Below are 20973 nucleotides of genomic sequence, written 5' to 3' on the forward strand. Positions count from 1 at the left end.
TTCAAGCGGGAATATGTCGAACAGACAACTTTAATTTGTCAAGTGTGGGGCACAAGCGTTGCTACCAGAAGTAGCATTACTGCTAATATGTAGCATCGTTTGAAAACTCACCTGCTAATGACTTTAATGAATACAGTTTTGGTAAATTGACTTAGTTGTGATTTCCTTCTAAATAAATAAATGGTAAATGGGTTGTACTTGTATAGCGCTTTTCTACCTTCAAGGTACTCAAAACGCTTTGACACTACTTCCACATTTACCCATTCACACACACATTCACACACTGATGGAGGGAGCTGCCACGCAAGGCGCTAACCAGCACCCATCAGGAGCAAGGGTGAAGTGTCTTGTTCAGGACACAACGGACATGACAAGGTTGGTACTAGGTGGGGATTGAACCAGGGACGCTCGGGTTGCGCACAGCCACTCTCCCACTGCGCCACGCCATCCCTTCTCTGCATGAAAGTTTAAAATGAGCATATAGTAATGCGGTATGAAGAAGAATGTTTTAATGTAGACACATAGAATTATACTGCTGTGATTATATGCATCAAATGTTCATTCAAGGCTGAGGCAAAATACCGAGATATATATCGTATATCACGATATGGCCTAAAAATATTGCGATATTAAAAAACGGCCATATCGCCCAGCCCTAGATGGAACCATCCCCTCGTGTCCCAAACAACTGCTGGAAGATGAAGATCCGGTCCTTGTTCTTCTTTTGGGTGACCCAGCTTATCCCCTGACGCCATATCTCACAAAAGAATACCCCAACGGTGGAGTCAACCCATAACAATATATATATATATATATATATATATATATATATATATATATATATATATATATATATATAAATAAATTGTTGTAAAATGTTCTTTGTCGCATTGTCTACTTTCTCATGTCCAATAAATTTGACAAATTTATGATGGCTCAGGTGTGATTCACTACAATAGGGCCCCATTTTAGTTAACTGAAATACCACAACACTGGATATTGTTCAAAGGAGATACATTTTAATACAAAAACTTGCACGCAAAACACAGCAAACAAATGTAAAATGCACAACAAACTTTTTACAATATAGCTTTTAAATAACAACTTCACAGTGCAGTAAAGTCATCTACTGGAAAGCTTGGAGCAGATGGACACCCAGGTGAATTTTTTTTTTTTTTTTGCGCTTGCGTACTAGGTCTCGTTGCGCCGGAGGACGGAAAGGGGCAGGGGTCTTAAACGGTGGCATTGTTGTGTGTGGACACGGATAAGGTTAGGTGGGATTTACCCTGGATAACCTTATCCTGCATAGTGTAAATGGGGCCGTAGAGATGCTTTTCCAACACGTTCTGTTCTTTTTTCAGTTTGACTCCTATTTTAGAACAAGGCGTAGCAACAAATCTTAATTAATTGTTGGCTCATCCGCTCTACAATAAAGTTTCAAGAAAACAGTCACACCAAACTGTATATGAATTCTTAATTTGAAATCAGATAGCGGTAGAAAATGGATGGATGGATGGATATTAGGATGGTATATGGTATTTATATGGTATGTTATGTATATGGCAACAAATCAGTTGATTTACAGTATGTACAGAGTTACACTTAAAATGCTACAAACAAAGAAACTTGGGTAAAAAAATATATTCAGCTACAGAGGGATATGACGGATTTGAAGCACCACATTCAGAACGAGACATTGCAGGTTATCCCTGCTGACCTTTGGCACAGTAGTGAGTGGGGGAAGGAATGACAAGAGCACAAAGTAATCTGGATTGAGGGAAGGGCGGGGGTGAAAATACTGAATCAAGGGTTTAAAGGACAGACAAGCAAAGTTTTCTGTAGAAAGTATAGACTTGGTTTTGGTACTTACTTGAATAGTTTAACTTTAATGGTTTATAAAGCAGGTGTGTAACAAGAGCGTACATGGAATAGAAAACTCTTGCACTACTCAAACTAACTCTGGAATCATAACTAGAAAACTCTTGCACTACTCAAACTAACTCTGGAATCATAACTAGCAGACAGATGGTCAACTTGAACAACATCACATGTAATGCAATCAATCAATCACTTACAACTGTCCCTGAGGGCAAGTATTGACCGGAAAGAATACAGCTGTATAAGGCGCTACAGTTAAGTATTTCCTGGAAATGGTGCAAGCCATGATGGTACAGTGATGTCATCAGGGGGATCTACGCATTGCCTCCAATATGTGGCAGTGACAATGTTTCCATGCACTAAATTAATCAGATTTCTCAAATTGTCCAGTTATAAGTATTTTCACACCAAAGTGTGACATTCCAGTTTCCATGCACACTCTATAATGCAACTATTTAATTTTCCTGAAGGAACTCTCCTGAAGGAATCAATAAAGTACTATCTATCTATCTATCTATCTATCTATCTCTTGGTCATACACTGTGTGACTCCCGTACACAGGTAGGTCTGTAGCAAAGAAATACTGGCAGGAGAGTTTTTGACAGGAATTTTAGTTTGGACAATCATGGAAACAAAACTTTAGAATTCATAAGGCTCTGTGGATTGGTGGAAGGAGATTTAAATCAGAATGAAAAGACAGTTTGTTCCCCGTTCCAGATGAAGGTTTCTATTGTTCTGGACTATCTTGCCAGTTGTGTGGAATACAGAGTTATTGTTCATCAGTTTGTGTACAGTATGCGTCATTCTATTTCATGTAATTCGTATTTGATTCGGGAGTGCAAATTAAGCCGGTGTTCTACATTTTCTTAGCTACCTTCTTAAATAAATCTGTTTCCTTTTCAACTTCAAAATGTTCTGTTCTTTTAATTTGTGAAGCAAATAAACAGTTTACTCTTCATTACAATCATTTCTTATGTTTTTATTGAAAGGTATCTGCTTCCAGGTTATATTCCATGCGTTGAGACTGGCACATGTGCAATACGGAGGGTCCCCACCGGCTGCACACACCCACTCAGGAGATCTGATTTTCAATCGCATAATCCAGGTGTGTTCGTCTGACTTTTTAAAAACGGAACACGATCAGATTAAGGTGTTGCCAATGCAATACTAATATTCTCGGTATCTAACAATCAGTACCGATATCAATTTTTGGTACTTCAAATGTTAATTTGTTTAAAATGTTTTATTCAATACTTAACAGTAGGTGTTGTCCAGTTATTATACATTTATTTTTTTACACTCCTGATTCTTATTTGCATGCAGTTACAAATCCAAGATTTTAGATGGCAGTAATGTATAGGCTACGGTGTGTTGCTGAGTCAGAGAGTAGTTTTGCCATTAAGCTGAATATAGTCTTTTGATGTGCCCTAACACGTGTTTATACTGTGAATATTGTATTTATAACACACCAAATGTTTGATTGTAATGTGCATCCCAGTTGTGGTTTTCATTACCAAATTAGAATGTGTTAAAATTGTAATGTTAAATTGCTAATTCTAATCAGTTTTATGTCTACGGCAAATCAAATAAAAATTGGCATAGAGCTAGCTGGAATAATAGAATAAGAGTAGGTATAAAAAAACACTAACCTTATACCATAAACGTACATACTTGTATTCAGTGTTTGTAATAACGGTATTATGTAATAACGGAGTTAAATAATAACAGCCGTTATTTTTAAGAGTAACAAGTATTCTAATTAATTACTTTTAGGTCCGTTATAACACTGTTAGCGATAGCTTGATGAAACGTGGCAATCAATAACAAGACAGAGTCATAAGTGCATGAAGTTCAATGCAGGAAAAATCTTTTTACTTGTGAAAGCAACAAGCAGCACCGCAATAAAATTAATTTGATATGAAATTGGAAGAGGTAACATTACTGACAACGTGCACACGCACTCTGACACACAAACACACACACACACGCACGCACGCACGCACACACACACACACACACACGCACACACACACACACGCACACACACACAGGGAATTATTAACAACAAATCAATGATTGAAGTGACAATGTTGCCATCCAAACAATATACCGTTTGTTGACAAGAAGATATGACATGTATCAAAGCACATCCAATTTCTTTATTAACAAGAGGTAGTAACACGGTGAAAAGATTCAAAAGAGCTGCCATCAGAGCCGACCAATTTCTGCAGCTAACTGCTAAAGCTAACAAACATAGCTCCGTTGAAACCCTTGATGACGTCACGTCACTTTGCAACATATCCCACATTTTGAAACCACACACGCAACGCACACGTGAGCGCATATGAAACGTCTCTCAACTGCATGTTAGATATTTGACCGACAGCTATCCGAATGAATTTGTTCTGTATGTCAGATTAAAATGTGTTTTTTAAAATATTGTAAGTTTAACTTTTTTCTTACCTTGGTGGGAATACGTGCAGTCAGGAGGTATGCTCGCTGAGATGCAAGAGCCTGAGAGGGAAGAGAGGGGGAAAATAATGAGTCTGTGGCAGTAAATATGCATTCTGTCGCAGTGAACACTGTGAAAAACTGTAAAAAAGGAAGTGACACAGAATACATGAGAGGATATCTGCTGACTCATCAGGATAAAAATGCATGACTTGGAAAAAGGAAGTTTAAGAAACAAAAAAAACCTGCGGATTTTTCATATCAAAATCGATATCTCTCAGTGAACCACAAAGAAATGTGCATATTTTTTATCACTATATCCTGTCACTATTTGAAGGGGTGCATTCTGAGAATTGAACAGTTTCCAGGCTGTAGAGATAACACACTGATGCATTAGCAAGCATAGATGAAACGCATACACTTTACATTCAAATGCTGACAATCAGCCTTAGAAGTGCACTGTATTTTGAGACGTTCACACAGTATGGTATTATTGTATTGTCGTCTCTATGTCAAATGATTGCACAAAATACCATTAGTGACATTCTGAGATAGAATTTCTTTTACACAACATGAAATAATTATTCATTAAAATATTCTGCCAAAAAGGACTGAGACCTTTGAAACAATGAAAAGTTAAAAAAAAAGTTACCAATGCTTGTGCTTTAAGATGATACAACCCTAACTATATACCAAAAGCGTTATCTAAGCCTGCCAGATATTTCCTTGTCATAACAAACTCCCATACTCAATGCTGACCTTTAAAGGCCTACTGAAATGAGATTTTCTTGTTTAAACGGGGGTAGCAGGTCCATTCTATGTGTCTTACGAGATCATTTTGCGATATTGCCATATTTTTGCTGAAAGGATTTAGTAGATAACATCGACGATAAAGTTCGCAACTTTTGGTCGCTAATAAAAAAGCCTTGCCTTTACCGGAAGTGGCAGACGATGTGCGCGTGACGTCACGGGTTGTGGAGCTCCTCACATCCTCACATTGTTAATAATCAAGGCCACCAGCAGCGATAGCGATTCGGACTGAGAAAGCGACGATTTCCCCATTAATTTGAGCGAGGATGAAAGATTCGTGGATGAGGAATGTGAGAGTGAAGGACTAGAAAAAAAAAGACAAGGGCAGTGGGAGCGATTCAGATGTTATTAGACACATTTACTAGGATAAATCTGGAAAATCCCTTATCTGCTTATTGTGTTACTAGTGTTTTAGTGAAATTATATGGTCGTACCTGAAAGTCGGAGGGGTGTGGCCACGGGTGTGGTGACCGCCAGTGTCTTCAATGGAAGCCACGTTTCTCGACAAGGCAAAGCAGCCGGGCTGAGATTTTTTTTTTTCCTTTACGGTGTAAGCATCCGACGGTCGGGGGCGGCCGTTGGGAGGAGGCAAAAGAGTCCGCAGCTGCAGGAGGCGAGGCATGACGCAAGCTCTCCGCTCATAAATACGGTAAGAGCCGACTTAATACCACCATTTTCTCACCAAACCTGCCGGTTGACATGTGGTAGGGAACCATGTTCGCTTGACCGCTCTGTTTGTGTGGCTAAAGGCGGCCGCAATACACCGCTTCCCACCTACATCTTTCTTCTTTGACGTCTTCATTATTAATTGAACAAATAGCAAAAGATTCAGCAACACAAATGTCCAGAATACAGTGTAATTATGCGATTAAAGCAGATAACTTATAGCTGTGATCGGTGCTGGATCAAAATGTTCGCTAAAATCCGTGATGTCACGCGCACGCGTCATCATACGCATCATCATACCGCGACTATTTCAACAGGATACTTCGCGCAAAATTTAAAATTGCAATTTAGTAAACTAACCCGGCCGTATTAGCATGTGTTGCAATGTTAAGATTTCATCTTTGATATACAAAATATCTGACTGTGTGGTCGGTGGTAGTGGGTTTCAATAGGCCTTTAAATTTGCAAAAAAAACGAAAATCACAAAAGTTGTACAACTTCATAAGACTACAGGCAAACACCAGTTTACAAATTACAGACCTGGTTCTTTAATTTCATAAACAAACAAAACAAATATTTCAGCATCAATGGCTTTAATTGAAATAACGGAGGAGATTACTAATGCAATACAGTGTTTCCCACAGGTCAGGCATCTATTTGTGGTGGTGTGGTCGGGCGGCAGGGGGGGATGGGTGGCAGCGGCGATGACGAAGAAGAACCCGGAGTTGGAATATAATTACAACACTTTATGTACATATTTATATAATATTTACATATTTATATAATATGAAACTACAAGCTCCTTTCACAGACAGAGTCCTATTGCTTTTATGAGCAGTCGAGCGAGTCAAAATCCGAAAAAAAAATATATATATATATATACATATACATATATATATATCCATTCATTTTCTACCGCTTATTCCCTTTTGGGTTCGCGGGGGGCGCTGGCGCCTATCTCAGCTACAATCGGGCGGAAGGCGGGGTACACCCTGGACAAGTCGCCACCTCATCGCAGGGCCAACACAGATAGACAGACAACATTCACACTCACATTCACACACTAGGGCCAATTTAGTGTTGCCAATCAACCTATCCCCAGGTGCATGTCTTTGGAAGTGGGAGGAAGCCGGAGTACCGGAGGGAACCCACGCATTCACGGGGAGAACATGCAAACTCCACACAAAAAGATCCCGAGCCTGGATTTGAACCCAGGACTGCAGGACCTTCGTATTGTGAGGCAGACGCACTAACCCCTCTCCCACCGTGAAGCCCATTTATATATATATATCTTTTTTTTTTATTTGTTATTTGTGGCGGCCTTAATTCTTTCGTGGCGGACCGGCACAAATAAATGAATGTGTGGGAAACCCTGCAATAGGTGGTAAAAAGTGTGCAGTTGCAGTGTTTATGGATCTAACTAAAGTATTTGACACATCCGTTGCGGGGGGGGGGGGGGGGGGGGGGGGGGGGGTTGGGGCTGGAGCCTATCTTAGCTGCATTCGGGACGTAGGCGGTGTACACCCTGGACAAGTCACCAACTCATCGCAGGGCCAACACAGATAGACAGACAATCACGCTCACATTCACACACTAGGGCCAATTTAGTGTTGCCAATCAGCCTATCCCCAGGTGCATGTCTTTGGCACAATTCATCATAATATCTTAATCAGAACATTTTAACTGTATGGCATCAGAGGGCTGGCCTTGAACTTGGTAAAAAGTTACTAAACCAACAAGAAGCAATATGTGAAGCTAGGCCGGGGGTCGGCAACCTGCGGCTTTCGAGTTGCATGCGGTTCTTTAGCGCCGGCCTCGTGGCTCTCTCGAGCTTTTTAAAAAATATATGAAAATGAAAAAATATATTTTTTGTTTTAATATGGTTTCTGTAGGAGGACAAACATGACACAAACCTCCCTAATTGTTAGAAATCCCGCTGTTCATATTAAACGTACTTCAGTGCCATCCATCCATTTTCTACCGCTTATTTCCTTTAGGGTTCGCGGGGGGCGCTGGCGCCTATCTCAGCTACAATCGGGTGGAAGGCGGGGTAAACCCTGGAGAAGTCGCCACCTCATCGCAGGGCCAACACAGATAGACAGACAACATTTACACTCACATTCACACACTAGGGCCAATTTAGTGTTGCCAATCAACCTATCGCCAGGTGCATGTCTTTGATTAGAGACTATTTGGCCAGCGCGGTTTTGTCCTCCTAATTTAAGCGGCCCTTGAACTAACCGCAGTTTGTGTACATTTACAACTTTCTCAGACTTTCTAAGATGTGTTTTATGCCAAACCTTTTTTGTCTCATTTTGTCCACCAAACTTCGAATGTTGTGCGTGAAGGCACAAAGGCGAGCTTTGTTGATATCATTGACTTAAGTGGAGGGCTAATCATGCATATTTGGTCACTGCATTACTGCAAACTAATTGTTGCTAACATGCTATTTAAGCTAGCTGTATGTACATATTGCATCATTATGTCTGTGTGTAGGTACATTTTAACTAATTTAATTTCCTTTAAGAACTCTTAATTTGATTTTAGTGCATGCCTCAAAACACATTATCTGTATGTAATATTGACTGCTATGCTTTTAGTTGTTTGTGTATCGTTATAGACCTCAGTAAACATTATTTTAATAATGATTTTGAATGTTGTAAAAAGGTGTAGAATAAATATTACATTTTAACATTTCTGTCAACAAAGATTTGCTGTGGCATTACACAGGGATCAATACTGGGACCAAACTTTAAATATGTTCAACCTCTATGTCATCGACATTTGTAATGTCTTAAAGTTAGTATTATTCGCAAAGGATACAACTGTGTTTTGTTCAGGAGAGAACACACAGAAGCTCATACAAATAACAAAATAAATTAATAAATTAAAGAGATGGTTTGAAAAAAATAGACTATCTTTGAATCTCAGTAAAAACTAAAATAAGGCTATTTGTAACAGTAGAAGAGAAAGTCAAATACAATTAGACGGAGTAGACATTGAAAGAGTATATGAACATTTTTTGGGGGGCATATTAATTAATGATGAAATGAACTACAAATCTCATAAAACATGCAACATTAGGTGCCAATAAATATATATTTATTCTATGCTGCATTTTTTTTTGTTGCAGCATTTTCCATATACTGTTATATTGTACATGGTAATTGGGATTTGTTATGTATTGTATATACTGTACATGTATTTTATAAAATATTAATATAACATAATATATCCATATATATGATATACTGTATATATAATATGTAAGTAATACACGTGTTATATTTTATATTGCTTCTACTGTACATTTTTTGTCTACTTTATTATCCTTTCCATCCTTTGTACTCAGCTACTGTGTGGAACAATTTCCCTTGTGGATCATTAAAGTTTGTCTAAGTCTAAGTCTATAATGAATGAACTATAACATTCTACCCAGGAATGTACAACAATTCTTCTGATCCAAATAGGAGACATAAACTCAGAGAAAACTGTAACTTAAAACATTTATTTTCACGTACAACACTTAAAACCTTTGGTATCTCAATATGTGGAATTAAATTACGGAATGGACTAAGTAAAGAGGTCAAACAATGCATATGCATTAATGTGATCCAATTTAAAGGCCTACTGAAACCCACTACTACCCACGACGCAGTCTGATAGTTTATATATCAATGATGAAATATTAACATTATAACACATGCCAATACGGCTTTTTTAGTTTACTAAATTACAATTTTAAATTTCCCGGGAGTTTCGTCTTAGAAACGTTGTGTAATGATGACGTGTACGCGTGACGTCACAGGGTTTTAGGAAGTGTGAGCGCTACGCACACACACACACACAGGTAAAAGTCGTCTGCTTTAACGGCATAATTACACAGTATTTTGGACATCTGTGTTGCTGAATCTTTTGAAATTTGTTCAATTAATATTGGAGAAGTCACAGTAGAAAGATGGAGTTGGGAAGCTTTAGCCTTTAGCCACACAAACACACAATGTTTCCTTGTTTAAAATTCCTGGAGGTGAAAATTTACTATGGATCACAGCGCGGTCAAGCAAACATGAATCCAGACCAAATGTCAACCAACAGGTTTCGGTGAGAAAATTGTGGTTAAAAAGTCAGTTCTTACCAGATAAAAGCTGAGCTTGTGCCGTCCATACAGTTGCCGTCGACTCGCCTGAGACACTGCGCGTCAACACCCGGCCGTGGACACACCCTTCCGACTATCAGGTAATATTAAACTCACTAAAACACTAACAACTCTATAGAAACATAAGGGATTTCCCAGAAGTATCCTAGTAATTGTGTTTAAAAACATCGGAATACGCCCCAATGCTATCGCGTTTTTTTTTTTAAACTCTTTTTTTTTTTTTTTTCTAGTCCGTCGCTATCAACATCCTCAAACACAAATCTTTTATCCTTGCTCAAATTAATGGGGAAATTGTCGTTTTCTCGGTCCGAATAACTGTTTTTGTTGGAGACTCCCATTAAAATCAATGTGAATATATGAGGAGCCGTCAAGATGTGACGTCATCGTCTGCGACTTCCGGTAAAGGCGAGGGTTTTTCAGGAAGTACCAAGAGTGGCAAACTTTATCGTTGATGTTCTTTACTAAATCCTTTCCGCAAAATATGGCAATATCGCGAAATGATAAAGTATGACACATAGAATGGACCTGCTATTCCCGTTTAAATAAGAAAATCTAATTTCAGTAGGCCTTTAAGGAACTGTTCAAACTTAGTGTTAAAGTACAAAGAACAAGAACCATGATAAACATTTTGAACTTATTAATAATGAAATAACCTTATCCATCTCACTACAGGTGTATATGAAATGAAATACAACTTACATCACAATGTATTCATTTTTTATGAGAATTGTATTATTTATGGAGTAAATTGTGTACACATTGAGAACAGGAAGCAAATAAAAGTGTTAGGAATTCCTATAAAATGGAAAAGGGTTAGAATTAAATAAATTCTGCTTCTTCCTATTCTTTTTCGAACATGTAGAAAAGAGAAACTGGAAATTATGATGCGTCGTGTTGTAATTGTATGCATGTTTTAAATAAACTTCAACCATGAACCATTATAGAAGGATCCTCATACAAAGAAAATACTCCTTACAGTAATTATCTTTGAGAAATTCATTCTCACTCTTACTCAGTCATTTAAAATCCAAAGTCACTTGAAGTCCCTCAAAGATACAACAGGATATCTTTTTTAACCTGTCAGCACAATACATCCCTGATGGCAATGTTGAAAAATTGGTTGGAGTCATATCCATAAAGAACAATTGGGAAACATACCAAAGAAGACAATAAAATTACATGAAAGCAGATTAGATGGCAGGTAGACATTGGAGTATATGATGAATAAAATATACAATAAAAGATAAAACAAACACCATAACCACTAAGGGGAACACAAAAACAAAAAAACTGTCACTGTCTTTGTGAAAAGAGAAAAATGCAAGCCAGGTAAACAAAAAAACACAGTATGACAGTATTTTGTGTTGCTCTGGGCCTACGCTCTACAAGTAGTACGGTTTGATGTGATGAAGACAGACAGTCATCCCTGCGTGGCCAAACGTTACTGCTAGTAAAGAGCACCAGTTGCCAAGACTGTGCATAAATCTGCCCCTCTAATCTGCTCTTTAATTTTTAAACTGCTTTCTTAATTTCACTGAGTTGACGGCAGTTTCTACACCACAGTGTATTAGTCTATTGAAGGCCTGCACATCCATCCATCCATTTTCTACCGCTTATTCCCTTTTGGGGTCGCTGGCGCCTATAGGCGCCTGCACAATCCTGAAAAAATGGGAAGGACGAGTTTGTTGCTTAAATTCTCTGTGACAATTTAATCACTAACTAATGTGCACAAACACGAACCATGTTAATGGACGTCTGCTTATGTTTAAAAGAAATCACACTATTCATTATTATTATCATTTACGATGTTCCAATTAGGCGATTATGATGCCAATTGTGATCATCCATGAGAGAGTACCAATTCGATCACATGTTCAGTATTAACTTTACATTTTTAAATTCATTTATGGTGAGTGCTATTGAAAGTTTAACAATATTAACAAAACATTTAGATGCGTTCTTAATTACTTTTTTTTTTTAACATCAAAGTGACACCGAGTGAGACAATTGGTAGAAAATGGATGAATGTATGTTGGATCAAAAAAAAGTCAATATTACACAATAACTAAACAAAAGCAAACACTACTATTCACTACTCTTTTGAATTATATGTTGTTTGCCCTCAATACCTACCTGTTTTCGGGAAAGTATTCCTGAGTTTGTAAATACTAACAAAAAAACAAAAAACAAAAATATTGTGAAAACATTGAAATATCAACCTAATAATTTTAGTGCCAATCATAGTGATAGTACCCTTGGTAAGAGCACCACAAATTTATAGATCAACCTGCCCTCTTCTTAAATGTTGTGCACCGACTACAACAATGCTGACAGTGTATCATCCTTTCTCTAAACAATAGATTTTTGTTAACCTACTAGTTAATTTCATGTTGACAACTGCTTACTTTCTGCTGCAGCGCTGTTTGATCAACCCCTTTTAGAATTTACAAGGCACGTATTTTTTGGTGTTGTTCATATTAGGGCTGCAACAATTCGTCGACAATAAAATCTGTCGCTGACAATCATATTTGTCGACAATAGTCGTGACGTCATCACTCACTCGTGCTTTTGTTTAGTTTTTCGTAAGATGTAAAGTGTGAGCATGTTTCCTTTTAATCGTGTTAAAAACATGGGTAACTTTCTCATTTTGCAAAGCGGATCTTGTTTATATGGCAGGACATCTGTGATACGCTAGCATTTAAAGCGGATAAATGACGTCGGACATTTGAAGAGAGGATGCTGACAGTCTCTGTAAGTGTACTATTAGCTTAAAGTTAAAGTACCAAATGATTGTCACACACACACTAGGTGTGGTGAAATTTGTCCTCTGCATTTGACCATCTCCTTGTTCACCTCCTGGGAATTGAGGGGTGTAGTGGGCAGGGCAGGCAGCAGCGGTGCCGCGCCTTGGAATCATTTATGGTGATTTAACCCCCAATTCCAACCCTTGATGCTGAGTGCCAAGCAGGGAGGCAATGGGGCCCATTTTTGTATAGTCTTTGGTATGGCTTGGGCTGGGGTTTGAACTCCCAACCTATCGATCTCAGGGCGGACACTCTAACCACTAGGCCAGTGGTTCTCAACCTTTTTTCAGTGATGTACCTCCTGTGGACATTTTTTTAATCCAAGTACCCCCATGATGACCATCATGCATCCAACTGGGCATCGTTTGTGTTCAAATGAGTGTATATGTCAGGATGTATACCAAAGAGGGACGGCGTGGCGCAGTGGTAGAGTGGCCGTGCGCAACCCGAGGGTCCCTTGTTCAATCCCCACCTAGTACCAACCTCGTCACATCCGTTGTGTCCTGAGCAAGACACTTCACCCTTGCTCCTGATGGGTGCTGGTTAGCGGCTTGCATGGCAGCTCCCTCCATCAGTGTGTGAATGTTTGTGTGAATGGGTAAATGTGGAAGTAGTGTCAAAGCGTTTTGAGTACCTTGAAGGTATAGCGCTATACAAGTACAACCCATTTATCATTTATAACAGTGCAAAATATTGCTAATTTATAGTGGTCTTTCTTCAACCATTTGGAAAAAAAGATATAACAATAACTAAAAACTTTTTGAAAAATAAACAAGTGATTCAATGATAAGTAACAATTCTACACATAGAAGTAATCATCAACTTAAAGTGCCCTCTTTGGGGATTGTAATAGAGATCCATCTGGATTCATCTACTTCATTCTAAACATCCATCCATCCATCCATTTCCTACCGCTTATTCCCTTTGGGGTCTGCTGCCTATCTCAGCTACAATCGAGCAGAAGGCATGGTACACCCTGGACAAGTCGCCACCTCATCACAGGGCCAACACAGATAAACAGACAACATTCACACTCACATTCACACACTAGGGCCACTTTTTAATGTTGCCAATCAACTTATCCATCCATCCATCCATTTTCTACCGCTTATTCCCTTTCGGGGTCGCGGGGGGCGCTGGCGCCTGTCTCAGCTACAATCGGGCGGAAGGCGGGGTACACCCTGGACAAGTCTCCACCTCATCGCAGGGCCAACACAGATAGACAGACAACATTCACACTCACACACTAGGGCCAATTTTAGTGTTGCCAATCAACCTATCCCCAGGTGCATGTCTTTGGAAGTGGGAGGAAGCCGGAGTACCCGGAGGGAACCCACGCATTCACGGGGAGAACATGCAAACTCCACACAGAAAGATCTTGAGCCTGGATTCGAACCCAGGACTGCAGGACCTTCGTATTGTGAGGCAGACGCACTAACCCCTCTGCCACCGTGAAGCCCATCAACTTATCCATTCTAACTAAACATTTCTTCACAAAAAAAAAAATCTTTAACATCAATATTTATGGATCATGTCCACAAAAAATCTAGCTGTCAACACAGAATATTGCATTGTTACATTTCTTTCAAAATACGTCATATTTTGTTGACGTATTTTTCAATAATATATTTATAAAGGATTTTTTAATTGTTGCTATTTTTAGAATCCATCCATCCATTTCCTACCGCTTATTATTTAAAAAAAAATCTCAAGCACCCCTTGGCATACCTTCAAGTACCCCCAGGGGTACCCGTACCCCCATTTGAGAACCACTGCACTTGGCCACTGAGTAGCTTCAACCTTGTTAACAACAGTGAGACAAAGTTGTGTGAAAAATAACCATAATTTTAGCCAAAGTCTGCATGCTAAACATTATCTACATCAATTCAAGTATGTTTTAAAGGAGCATCAATTTGCAAAGGCACTTTAACAAACGCAAACTGTCCGTGCACACACAGACAGACAGACAGACAGACAGAGAGAAAGACAGGACACGATTAAACATACCATCTATTAAATAGCCAGCATTTTAAAAATGAATCAAACATAGAGTTTAACACATTGAGTCTATTAGAGTGCTATAACTGCCAAGAGTTAATTAATAGTCAACATACCAGTGTGCACCTTTTAAAACATCATAAACGTTTTTTACTGAGTTTTTTTTTTTGTTTGTTTTCATTGCTACTATTTTAACAGTGTATTAATACATAAACAAAGCTAGTTTTTTTTTTGTTGGCACTTTGCATTTCCTTTCTTTTAGACAACATTTTATTAGTCATTGTAACAGCTGAATGAGCAACACAGTTACAGTATAAATATTTATGAATGAATTAGTCATCATTGTTGTTAGTAAGCACATGCCTGAAATAACGTAAACTGCATTTAGAAGTTGATAGAAATATTAGAAACATTAAATGTGTATCTTTATTATCCGATTAGTTGACTAATCGTTAAGATAATTGTAGACTAATTGACTATCAAAACAATTGTTATTTGCAGCCTTTGCTTAAAGCAAGTTTGGCAGCTGGCATAGCTTTTGGTCTGCTTGCTCTTGGCTTGTAGAATGTTTAGCTTTGTCCTCCAGTGATAATGCTACATGATAATGATACTTAAGATACTAAGAAATACAGTCCATTTGCCGTAGTGGAGGTGATTATTATTATTGGCTTGGGGGAGCGGTTTCGCTTTGTGTATGGAGAGACATAATTAGCTGCTCGCTTGTCAGCAGATGGACTAAAACAGCCAGACGTAGGGCTGGGCGATATATCGAACATACTTCATATATTGTGGGTTTGTCTCTGAGCAATATAGAAAATGACTACAATACTTCCTTGAATTGCCGCCGGGGCACTTATTAATTTAAAACCTCTTCTCACTCCGGCGCTTACCAAAGGCATGCGGTAAAGACAAGCATGCGCTAATTATTTTAAAACCTCTTCTCACTCTGGCACTTACCAAAGGCATGCGGTAAATTTAGGCCTGCGCTTAAAAATTTGAGTGTGATGTAAGGATACCATCATGAAAAGCGCATTTAATAAAAAAAACGTCATTATGGTCTTACCTTTACTTATAAATGAAGTCCATGCGCAGCTCCTTCTGATCAAAAGCATCGATAACTTGTTTATAGAGTTCTTCCTTATCTTTCTTCAGTTTTAAAAGTCTCTCTGTCTCGATGAAGATCTTCCTTTATTACCTCCTACTTCGGTTGAAAGTCCAGTTTAGAAAACTGTTTTATTTTAGATATGTAATCCTCCATGTTAAGGCTTACTGAAACCCACTACTACCGACCACGCAGTCTGATAGTTTATATATCAATGATGAAATCTTAACATCGCAACACATGCCAATACGGCCAATTTAGTTTACTAAATTACAATTTTAAATTTCCCACGGAATTTCTTGTTGAAAACTTTGCGGAATGATGACGCGTGCTTGTGACGCGTGCTTGTGACGTTATTGGTGGGAAGGGGGCATATTGGCCCAGCACCACTTACGGCTAAAAGTCGTCTCTTTTCATCGCATAATTACACAGTAATTTGGACATCTGTGTTGCTGAATCTTTGGCAATATGTTCAATTAATAATGGAGACAATAAATAAAAATGTTGTTGGTGGAAAGCGGTGGATTCCAGCTGCCTTTAGCACAGAGACACAGCCGGTGTTTCTTTGTTTGTTGTGAAGCTTTAACACAGAGCGGTCAAGCGAACATGTTTCTCTACATCAACCAGCATGTTTTTGAATGGGAAAATTATCATATTAAGTCGGCTCTTACCGGAGACATCAGTGGATTACTGGACCTCCTCCTGCAGCAGCTCTCCAAAAAGGTAGCTGTGAGCTTGGCTCCTCCATGGTTTCCATCAAAGACACTGGCGTTCACCGCAGCCATCCGACATTGAGGTATGACTTTACAATCTCACTAAAACACTATTAAAACAATAAGCAGACATCTTCCAGAATTATCCTAGTAAATGTGTCTAATTGCATCTGAAACGCTCACACTGCTGCCGCCCGGAGCAGTCGCTTTTTCTTTTTTTTTTTTGTGCTTCACTTTAACTATCCTAATCCACAAATCTTTCATCATCGCTCAAATTAATGGGGAAATCGTCACTTTCTCGGTTCGAATAGCTCTTGCTGCTTGAGGCTATGATTATAAACAATGTTCAGATGTGAGGAGCCTTCACACCAGTGACGTCACGCGCACATCGTCTGCTACTTCCGGTAAAGGCAAGGCTTTTTTATTAACAACCAAAAGTTGCAAACTTAATCGTCGATGTTTTATACCAAACCCTTTCAGCAAAAATATGGCAATATCGCGAAATGATCAAGTATGACACATAGAATGGACCTGCTATCCCCGTTTAAATAACAAAATCTAATTTCAGTAGGCCTTTAAAAGTGCAAGCGAGAGGAAAAAATAAACACACGCTGCTCACTCTTGCTGCTTGTTGTCACTTCTTCTGCAGCCGAGTAGTCGCAAGAAAGATCACTAGCGCCCTCTACCACCAGGAGGCGGGAGTCATATTTGACACACGCAGCTACGGTATATTAACAAAACATAGCTGCTTACTGTTTTTTTTAGCATTATCAATAGCTTGGACCTTAAATCCAACGAATAGCTCTTAATCTTCTTCCCTTTATGCGATTTTAAATATTTGAAATCAGCCTCCTCCATTTTGAAAATGATGACAGGTGAAGTGTCACTCGTGACGTGACGAGTCTGAACCGGCGGAAATTCTAGGCAGATGCTAATTGTTTTGCGAAAGGAGTTTGACCCGGCGGAAATTCTTGACATGCGCCAATAAAAAAAATATTTTGCGAAACAAGTTTCACCCGCCGTTAATCCTGAGCCGGCGGTATGCAAAGCATGCACTAATTATTTTGCGAAACGAGTTTGACCCGGCGGAAGTTCTTGACATGCGCTAATAAAAAAAATATTTAGCGAAACGAGTTTGACCCGGCGTTAATCCTGAGCCGGCGGTATGCTAAGCATGCGCTAATTATTTTGCGAAACGAGTTTGACCCGGTAGTAATTCGAGGCAGGCGCATACTATATACCCGGCGGCAATTCAAGGAAATACGGTATATCGGGATATTAGAGTACACGTTCTCACGCAGTTGCTTTTAGCCGCGGGCATTTCACTACAGGGGTTTTTCACTCTTTCTTGTCTCTCCTTCTTACAGACCCATAAAACAAGTGCACCTTCTTACATACGTCACATACTGCCGCGCGTACAACGGCAAACACCCTCGCTGAGCAGAGAGGTAGCAGCATGGGTAACGTTAGTTGTAATGCAAGCAGAGCGGTGCAAGTGGTAATAGGAGAAAAAGAAAGTACAAATCTAGTAACAAAAGGAGGAATAATTAATTCCCAACAAAAACAGCAAAAGGTCCATCCTTTGGCGGTGGTTTGGCTTCAAGTGGGAATATGTTGAACAGAATACCGTAATATATCAAGTTTAGGGCAAAATAGTTGCTACAGAAAAAGTAGCAGCACTACTAATTTGTAGCGTCATTTGAAAAGTCACCTGAAGAGTGCTTGAAACTCTGCATGTCAAAATCTCAGTTCGGTGTCACACCAACAAAATGCCCAAGCAACCATTTCCACATCAACACCGTATGAAAAAAATAGTCAACAATGCAGCATTTTTTTATTTGACAGGGTTTGAAATATCTTGTGTCACATCATGCACAAAAGTGCACTTTATTTGTTTTAAACTATTGTAGTGGCGTTTTGTACAAAAAGTGCACTTTAGTGTAATTTTGATGTCATCTTAGTGACATCATGCACAAAAGTGCAATCATAGCTTGTTTTAAAATGTCTCTGACAATCTTGCACTTTCTGTTTTAGAAATTACCTGAATGTTTGTGCCACTGCTTAATAACTGTTTAATAAATGCAGTTTTGGTAAATTGACTTAGTTGGGATTTCCCTCTCTCCCTATATCAATGCAGTATGAACAAGAATGTTTTGATGTCGACACTTAGAATCATCATACTGGTGTGATTATATGCAGCAAGTGTTAATTTAAAGCTAAGGCAAAATATCAGGATATATGTCGTGTATTGTGACATGGCCTAAAAATATTGAGATATTAATAAAAGGCCATATCAACCAGCTCTAGCCAGAAGTAATCTGAATTTATGATCGTCATTAAAAGGCATTATTCGGCAATGGCATTTATTAATTTTTCACAAAAATCACATACTAATCAAGCGGCACGTCCCTAATTATCACCATCAATATTTTTAGATACGTCAGTGCCTTGGTTTTGCTTTAAAGAAACATCCAATTGTCTTTTAATTTATCAGGGGAGGTCTCAAAAGACACTTTTATGAAATAAATTAACCGAAAGACTGAAAATAATTCATAAAGTTAAAACATGGCACCCTCACTCAATCGACAGTACAGTCATGCAAGTGCTGTAATTAAGACAAGTTTAAACTAAAATTAAATAATTCATGCAATCGCTCCTGGAGGATAGCCAGAGAGCAATCGTCATTATATAATAGCGAAATATGATGTAACCAAAAAAATACAAACAAATACATAAGAAATAAAGTACCGGTAAATGCCTTAAATCAAAGTCTACAGTTATGTGGACATGGCAGTGTCTTTTTGAGAGGGTAAACTAGAATGGAATGCGACCTCTGCCAAAGCCCAACTGTAAAAGCACTTTGTGGTTCATGGAGGGTGTAAAATGTTTTGATTGCAGATTGTGATGCGTTGATTTATTTAGATATGCAACAATTGTATGTTTTTCCCTAGGCCATGCACTAACACAGCCTTAGGCATTGGATCTTCTTAAACATGATTTAATATTCATTCAGTATACATTTTGCCTAATTTCTTTTTCTAATGGGGAAATATAACCAGTCAAGAGAGTTGTCTAAAAATAATCACTGAGGATCAATTGATCATGTAATCTGTCCTACAACCAATCACTACAGCAGACATTACAGTTAATAATGGATACCTCAGTGAGATATCAACTGAAGGTCGAAACACCTGCTCTTGACTTTAACAAGTGTGTTGTTAATCTCCCAGTACTCAGATGATGAAGGAGAATATAAAAGCAAGTTTTCTTCAGGTCTGACTCCTCCTACCATCGATGCATGGCTGCCTCTCGGCACATTCCCAGCACGGCGCTTACTCCATCTGCCCTCTTGAGTGGACAAAGCCATAACACGCAGCTCGTCCCACGAAGCACACCCCGCACACTGTACTCTTCTTAAGTGGGGGCTTTGAGCCTACCCGTCATTTCACACTGGCCACCATCCCGCCTTTAGCCCCACTCAGTCGCCCAGATGGTTGCAGAACTGATTTTGCCTGCCAGATCAAAGAGCATCTGCCATCACGCTGCTCTATTTACTTGAATACACACACATAACTGGTGGCTTACATTCATAATTTGTTTGGTTTCTAACCCTTTACATTACTATCACATTCCCTGGTAATTGATGGTGTTTTTTTTGCAATATCCCCTTTGGAAGGAGCATTTTTAGTATAGCTTTTGTGGTGACAGTTGTACCTAATGCTGTGGCCTCTGGTGTAACTACTATACAGTTAATAAACAGCAACATAACATCTGAAACCCTATCAGTGATACAGTAACTCTGTGTGTGTCTGTTGTCACGGCATCAACACTGTCAAAACTGTCAACCCCTTACGATGAACGCAATGAGTTTCTCTGGTAACAGCTAACCCAGAATGTACAAAAAATTGTTACATGGTGTGTGTTTCGATCAACACTAAGCCATGCGTGCCGCAGCGCCAGAGTTTTGTCAGAGAATGTCAATGAGCGTTCGCTTCCTTGAACATCTTATCACGATGGCCCACAGTTGTGCCTACTCTGCAGGATCTCAATCAGTACAATAAATGTTTCATCTGCACACATTCAGCCGTGACATGATGCAAAGGAAATACTAGATCCCCTCCACTGATACACCCCTCCCTAAAAAAAGGTTTTACCCCTCGATCGTGTCTTATTCATATCTATTAATCAAAAAACTAGAACGATATGGCAGAGGATTAGTCTTAAACCGGATAACAAGTTATCTAACGAACAGGAAACAATACGTGAAGCTAGGTGAACACACTTCTTCAACGCTAAATATATCCTGTGGTGTACCTCAGGGATCAATACTAGGACCTAAACTATTCAATCTCTATATAAATGACATTTGTAAAGTTACAAGAGATTTAAAGTTAG

General features: G+C 38.9%; 1 protein-coding gene across 3 annotated transcripts in view; it reads right to left on the bottom strand.

The window, feature by feature from the left end:
• The window catches only part of LOC133562195 (F-actin-uncapping protein LRRC16A-like), a 141941-nt gene that overhangs the window by 78820 nt on the left and 42148 nt on the right, over positions 1 to 20973 (bottom strand). For all 3 annotated transcript variants that reach the window (XM_061916153.1, XM_061916155.1, XM_061916154.1), the window contains one exon: positions 4342 to 4392. In XM_061916153.1, the coding sequence (XP_061772137.1) occupies positions 4342 to 4392 (51 nt within the window). The remainder of the gene's footprint in view (positions 1 to 4341; positions 4393 to 20973) is intronic.

Source organism: Nerophis ophidion, linkage group LG11 (assembly GCF_033978795.1).
Source record: "Nerophis ophidion isolate RoL-2023_Sa linkage group LG11, RoL_Noph_v1.0, whole genome shotgun sequence".
NCBI classification, from domain to species: domain Eukaryota; kingdom Metazoa; phylum Chordata; class Actinopteri; order Syngnathiformes; family Syngnathidae; genus Nerophis; species Nerophis ophidion.